Source organism: Babylonia areolata, chromosome 19 (assembly GCF_041734735.1).
Source record: "Babylonia areolata isolate BAREFJ2019XMU chromosome 19, ASM4173473v1, whole genome shotgun sequence".
NCBI lineage: Eukaryota > Metazoa > Mollusca > Gastropoda > Neogastropoda > Buccinidae > Babylonia > Babylonia areolata.
This window is the reverse complement of record NC_134894.1, coordinates 63,465,751-63,472,530: the sequence shown is the minus strand read 5'-3', so window position 1 is coordinate 63,472,530 and position 6,780 is coordinate 63,465,751. Positions and strand designations below refer to the sequence as shown.

The following is a 6,780-nucleotide window of genomic DNA, read 5'->3' as shown; positions in this document are numbered from 1 at the left end:
TACACTCAGTGAATGCCAGAACTTGATAAAAATCAGTGGTTTGTCATGTTGACTATGATCACAACTGACTTTGATAGAAGTCAGTGGATTGTCATACTGACTGATTTCTTTGAACTGATGTTGTGCAGATGCTGTGGACTCTCGTGGCGTTATGTCTTTCCTACAGACTGGTGACGTGGGCCCTGTCATGTATACGCATCAAAGATTACGCTGGCAAGTATGTGCTGATCACCGGCTGCGACAGTGGATTTGGCAATCTGGTCACTAAGCGACTTGATGGTGTGTAAGCTGAACATTTTTGTACTATTTTGTCAAAACCATACACATATCCATATATACGCTCACACCTGCATATGTGCATGCATGTGTATATACATATATGCACTCACACAGACATGTATGTGCAGCTCATCTTTATTCAAGTAAAAGTACACACACACACACACACACACACACACACACACGTTTCAGTGGTCTGTATACTTCCCTTTCCCATTACTCATGCATAACAACACAGATGCATATACATATGTACCTTGCAAACAAACAATTCTGATGCACATGATAATAAATATGCATGTACACATGCTCTCATGCACACACACATATCCACATGCACACACACACACACACACACACACACACACACACACACACACACACACACACTATACATTTACACTCACACATACATACACTTATATTGCTCTCTCTCTCTCTCATAGTGCTCAGACTCCCACCCCCTCCCCATGTTTTTATACAATGGTCTGAGGCATGCAGTAACCCAATTGTCTTTGAGTGACAAAAAGGTGAATTTCTGTACTCTGTATCAGACAGTAAAGTGATTGATTGATTGATTGATTGAGTCTGCCTGTCTGTATATCTCTGTCTATGTCTGTCTGTTTCCCTCTCTCTCTCTCTCTCTCTCTGTCTTTCTCTCCACACACACACACACACACACACACACACACACACACACACACACACACACACACACTATCTACAGTTATAGGGATGTTTAATTTACTGATATAATTCATGTCATTATTCACTGTAGTCCGTCCAGTCCTTCATAGCTCTTCCTTTTCCACTGCTCTGTCACTTCAGTCATCCCACCACCCCTTCCCATGTGCCCCACTCCCTCATCTCATGTGCACATACACACTCCCCCCCCCCCCCCCCCCCACCCATCTTATATCACTAAACATTCAAAAGACGTTACTCGAACGAAACACACACACATTGATAATAAATCATTTCACTTGACATGCGCCTTAACAGATCAGGGGTTCAGCGTGTTTGCGACCTGCCTGACATCAGAGGGAGCCAAGAACCTGCAGCAGCAATGTTCAGAGAGGGTGACCTCCCTTGTGCTGGATGTCACTGATGAGAACAGCATCACCAATGCTCGGCAGTTCGTGGAGAGCAAGCTTCCTGCTGGAAAAGGTACATCAGCAAAAACTCGAAACGAAATGATGGACATGAGAAATGTTATTTTGAAAACAAAAGAAGGAAAAAAAGACGTCAAATCTTTTTCTTCTTCTTTTTTTTTCCAACCCAAGACTTAACCTTCCTGTTTCAGTTCCAGTTTCAAGGAGGTGTCAAAGTGTGCAGGCTGGTCCATATATGCTACACCACATCTGCTGAGTGCATATCATTAAAAAAAAGAAAGAAAAGGAGTAAATTCCACAGCTTTGCATAAATTCAGTGTGCTGATCAGGCCTGGAGAGCCAACCCAAGGTTTGTGTAAAACATTAATGACAGCCTTCCACTATTTCCTTCTGTCCTTTGTTGTTTTTTTTTGGGGGGGGAGGGGGGGTTCGGAGAGGGGTGGGGGGGGAACCAGGGGGGAGGAGCTTGTATTCAACATGAAAGAGTGGGTATGTTATTTAATTAGTGTCTGACAAGTGTGAAAGGTTGTGAGAATGCAATGAAAGAATGAAAAAAAAGTGCATGAAAACCAGAAATTTACATCAATACTGAATGTCTTTTCCTTCTTGAACTTATTTTGTTCATGTTTCCTCATGAATGTTCTGGCTAAAGTGGATCATGCAGTGCAATGGTTCAATGATTTTTTTCAATGTAAAAAAGAAAAGAAAAAAGACATCTTCAGCACTGTCTTTTTACTGTCGGTGCTCAGCTTCAACTGGTTGAAAATCTTATCAGAAGGGAGGTAATCACTGATGAAATTGACTGGAACACATTCTGAAGGTGGTTTTTTTTCCTTCTGTTTGGCTTATTCAGGAAAAAATAATTCTGTGTTTTAACTTAGAATTATCATTCTATCCTGTTGTATTACATGACCATGTAAACAAAAGTAGAGGAAGAAAAAACAAATGGTTTAGAGATGCAGATTAACCTCCTTATAATATATATATATATTAGGAACTATTGTCATTGTAAAGCACTTACAGCAAAATCATTTGATTAGGCATTACATAAATTAACTTATTATTATCATTATTATTATTATAATTGTTGTTGTTCTTTGTTGTTGTTTTTTGTGTTAAAAAATGATTTGGAATAATGATCAGTTTCGTTCCAAATCACCCACATTTGAGGTCATTTTGTGGAAAGAACAACAGATTGTACTGATTTGATTGTTGCAACATGTTGTTACAGGGCTTCTGAAGCACTCTGTCAAGACATATGAAATGTTCACTGCAAGTTTTCTCAAAACACTACAGTCAGGGACGGGCTTTCTCTGGAGACTGTAGGGAAGGCAGTGATTGTTGCTCAAAATAATGTCCATTCTTTCTTTCAGGACATCTGTGTTCAGACAAATCCATATAAGCCACACCACATATACTAGGCAGATGCCTGACTATCAGCATAACCCAATGTGCTTAATTAGGCCTTTGATTGCATGTTTATATATCTGTGTGCCTATTAGAATGAAGTTCTTCTATAGAAGTTTGCCAGAAGACAATACTCTCGATGCCATGGGTTCTTTTTTAATGCGCCAAGTAAGTGCTGCACACAGGACCTCAGTTTATCGTCTTATTGGAATAACTAGATGCTCAGTTTGATTTTCCAGTCAAACGTGCCAGAAAGGGCGAGAGTGGGATTGAAACCCACACCCTCACGGACTCTCTGTGTTGGCAGCTGAGCATCTTAACCATTCTGCCACCCTCCTCCATAATGATTATGATAATGATAATGATGATAGTATTGATGATAATGATATTAACAATGATGATGATGGCGGCAGGGCTCTGGGGCCTGGTGAACAATGATGATGGTGATGATGATAGTGATGATGATGATGATGATGACAGTGATGATGATGATGATGATGGCGGCAGGGCTGTGGGGCCTGGTGAACAATGCTGGAGTGGCGGGAACGCAGGTGCCCTCAGAGTGGCTGACTCCAGACGACTGGCACCGGTGTCTGTCCGTCAACCTGTTCGGGGTTGTCAACACCACCCGCGTCTTTCTGCCGCTGCTGCGTCAGGGCGGGGGCGGGGGCCGGGTGGTCAACATGGCCAGCATGATGGGCAGAATCGCTGCCACTGCCGCCCCCTACTCCGTCTCTAAGTTTGGGGTGGAGGCTTTCTCTGATGTTCTGAGGCAAGCATTGGCTTATCAAGGAGAATAGTTATTCTTTGTGTTGTTTATATACTATTGAACATTACCTGGCCACATTCAGATGTCGTGTGAAGTAATGTTTGGCATCTAAGTTTAGATGGGAGGCCTTCTTTGACTGTTTTCAGTCAAGTTTGGCAATTCCAAGTTTGTATTAAAGGCTTTTGTTGATTGTTGGACGAAAAATTTGGAATCTTAAAAGTTTAGGACAGAGGTTCATTTTTTCATTTTTATTTCTTATCTAACTGTTTGAGAAATTACCAAATTGTTTGGAATCTTAAAGTTTGGATTTGAGGCTCTCTCCACTGGTTTCCAACAAGGAATGGTGTCTCAAACTTTGAGTGTAGGTTTTCTGTTTTGTCTGAGGTAGAATTTGGTGCCTCCGAATTTAAGTTTGAGACTTTCCTGTATTATTTAAGTTAATGCTTTTTTGTCCAGTCAGATTATTGAAATTCAAATTGTCAAGTATCATCATATTATGGAATGTGTGTGGTTGTATGTGGGTGTATGGTTTCATGTTGGTAATGTGTGTGTGTGTGTGTGTGTATGTTGGGTTGTGCAAGCATATCTGTGCCTTGTGATATAAGTCTGTGAATGTGTTTCTGTACAGATTTGAGCTCCGGAGTCAAGGCATCAAGGTATGTCTTGTGGAGCCTGGGTATTTCAAGACGGACATCCTCAGTCTCCCCAGGCTGGTCAGTGAATTTAAAGACCGTTACGACAGCGTACCTGACGACATCAAAAGGCATTATGAATATTTGAATGTTGAAAAATGTGAGTATTCTGTCTGCAGGGGGAAAACAGTAAATACATGTCTGAGTTTGGCAGTCCTGAATTGAGTTCTGTGTGTTTGTGTGTGTGTCTGTGTGTGTGTGTGTGATGGCTGTGTGTGCGCATGTCTGTGCATATGTGTGTGTGTGTGTGTTTGATTGTGAGCCTATGTGTGTATCATGTGTATATAATGTGTATGTTGGTTGTGTATATTTATGTGCCTGTGTGTGAGTATTTCTCTCTCTCTCTGTGTGTATATGTGTGTGTGTGTGTGCATGCATGCGTGTGTGCTTGCCAGCCAGATATATATCAGAATGCAAAAATCATTCATATCATCATCTGTTTACTTAATGATTGTAATAATAATAGAAATAATGATGATGGATACTTATATTGCACACTATCCAGAAATCTCTTGGTGCTTTACAGAACACTCATGTTTACATAACACATTACATCAAAATTGTAAAAATTTCTATATACAATCATAATTGGCTCTTTATTTTGTGCATGTGTGTGCGTGGTTTCATTGACATAGGACTTGCAGTCTGTTACAATAACATAAACATGGCTGTTTCAGTTACCAGATTATTACAGAAACTACGGGACAAATCGTCAGGGAATGTTCACCTCGTGGTGAATGCTGTCGAGTTGGCCTTGACCTCCAGGTTCCCACCAACTCGTCAGCTTGTGGGGAACGATGCCCGTATTGTGGCACGCATCTTGTGGAATCTGCCTACCCCTGTGATGGACTGGATTTTACAGCAGGCTTTAAGAATGGGATAACATTGACTGCATTTGTTGCTGTGCTGAGGGGCAGCTTTTCTTTAGGGCTGTTGGTAGCAGTGTAGTAGTTGTTGTAGTAGCCATTGTTGTGGTCATGGTTGTTTCAGTTCTGACATATGGTCTCTGTGTCTGTGTGCATATGTGGTATCTCAATGGCAATGCAGAGACAGAAATGATATAATGATAATGGTACCATGCTCTCTCTCTCTCTTTCTCTCATTCTCACTCTCTCCCTCTCTTTTTTTCTCTCATTTATCTTCGTTTGACCTCCAGTTGTGTAAGAGTTTTTCCAGGAATTTTGTTGCGATAGGTACAGTCTTTTCTCTATTACCATGGATGATGAAGTATCTGTCTGTATTTTCTTCCACCTGTTTCAACAGTGTCATGCATTCATTGCATTACCTTCGTCAGACGAAGTCCCTCTAGTGGGTGAGGGTCAGATGGAAAATAAGCATCCTTTTTGCTTCACCTGTTAACGTTGGAAGCAACAGATAGGTGGCAGAATGGTTAAGACGCTCATCTACCAATACAGAGAGTCTGTGAGAGTCTGGGTTCGAATCCCACTCTCGCCCTTTCTCCCAAGTTTGACTGGAAAATCAAACTGAGCGTCTTGTCATTTGGATGAGACGATAAACCAAGGTCCCATGTGCAGCATGCACTTGGTGCACTGAAAAAGAACTCGGGGCAACGAGAGTGTTGTCCTCTGGCAAAATTATATTGGATTCAACGCTGATAGGTACACAAATATATATGCATGCACTGAAGCCGGACTAAGCGTGTTGGGTTATGCTGCTGGTCAAGCATCTGCTTAGCAGGTATGGTGTAGCATATATGGAATTGTCTGAATGCAGTGACGTTTACTTGAGAAATTGAAACTGTACTTGACATCTCTTTGGGCGTGCTGGTTGATTCCCCTTTGTCTGTTGAAGTCTGTCTTGTTGTGGTCCTTGAGATGGTGGTTAGCACTGTGGCCATGGACTCTCCGCCCTGCAGTGTGTGTGGAACGTTGTGTGCTTCCAGGACAGGGCTTCACTCACACCTCAGGACTCACGCCAGCAAAATATGAAGTCTGCTTCGTCCACACATTTGTTGTGGTGATGAGAGACTCCATAAAAAAGACACTGATGCCTGGGTTGTGAGATTGTAAACTGAGAGATGGGAGCTGGTTGCCCTTTGTGAAGTGTCAGCTGTTATTTAACTTTTAGCATCTTTGATTTATTTCACATACACGCCATGTACTTTAAAAAAATAAAAATAAAAAATAAAAAATTATCCCTTTTTTGTAATATTGAGATGAAAAATTATGTCCAGTGACTAGCGCATTCCATCACAGCTGAAATTATATATCTATAGGACGGGAGTGGTGTGTGGAATATATACATGTATGTATATATGTATTATGTATGTGTTTGTTTCTCTGGAAGTTTGATTGTTCCAAGCAGATAATAATTATGTGATTTGCCTCATGAAATTTTATATTATTCCATCAAAATATTAGCAGTATTTTTTTTAACATCATATGAGATGTCACAAAACATGTTTTTGCTAATCATATTGTTTGATATGATTCTATGTTGAATTAAAAAAAAAAAAAATATATATATATATATATATATGCCTCTAAATACATCCTTCATT

General features: G+C 40.7%; 1 protein-coding gene across 4 annotated transcripts in view; it reads left to right on the top strand.

Annotated features, from left to right (window-relative positions):
* The window catches only part of LOC143293931 (short-chain dehydrogenase/reductase family 9C member 7-like), an 8,823-nt gene extending 2,043 nt beyond the window's left edge, over positions 1-6,780 (top strand). Inside the window, exons 2-6 of one of the 4 annotated variants that reach the window (XM_076605319.1) lie at positions 129-213; positions 1,282-1,446; positions 3,306-3,570; positions 4,196-4,359; positions 4,937-6,780. In XM_076605319.1, the coding sequence (XP_076461434.1) occupies positions 129-213; positions 1,282-1,446; positions 3,306-3,570; positions 4,196-4,359; positions 4,937-5,142 (885 nt within the window). In that variant the 3' untranslated portion in view covers positions 5,143-6,780. Of the gene's footprint in view, positions 1-128; positions 284-1,281; positions 1,447-3,305; positions 3,571-4,195; positions 4,360-4,936 lie in introns of those variants that run through there. The other 3 variants (XM_076605321.1, XM_076605318.1, XM_076605320.1) reach the window with 3 other exon arrangements.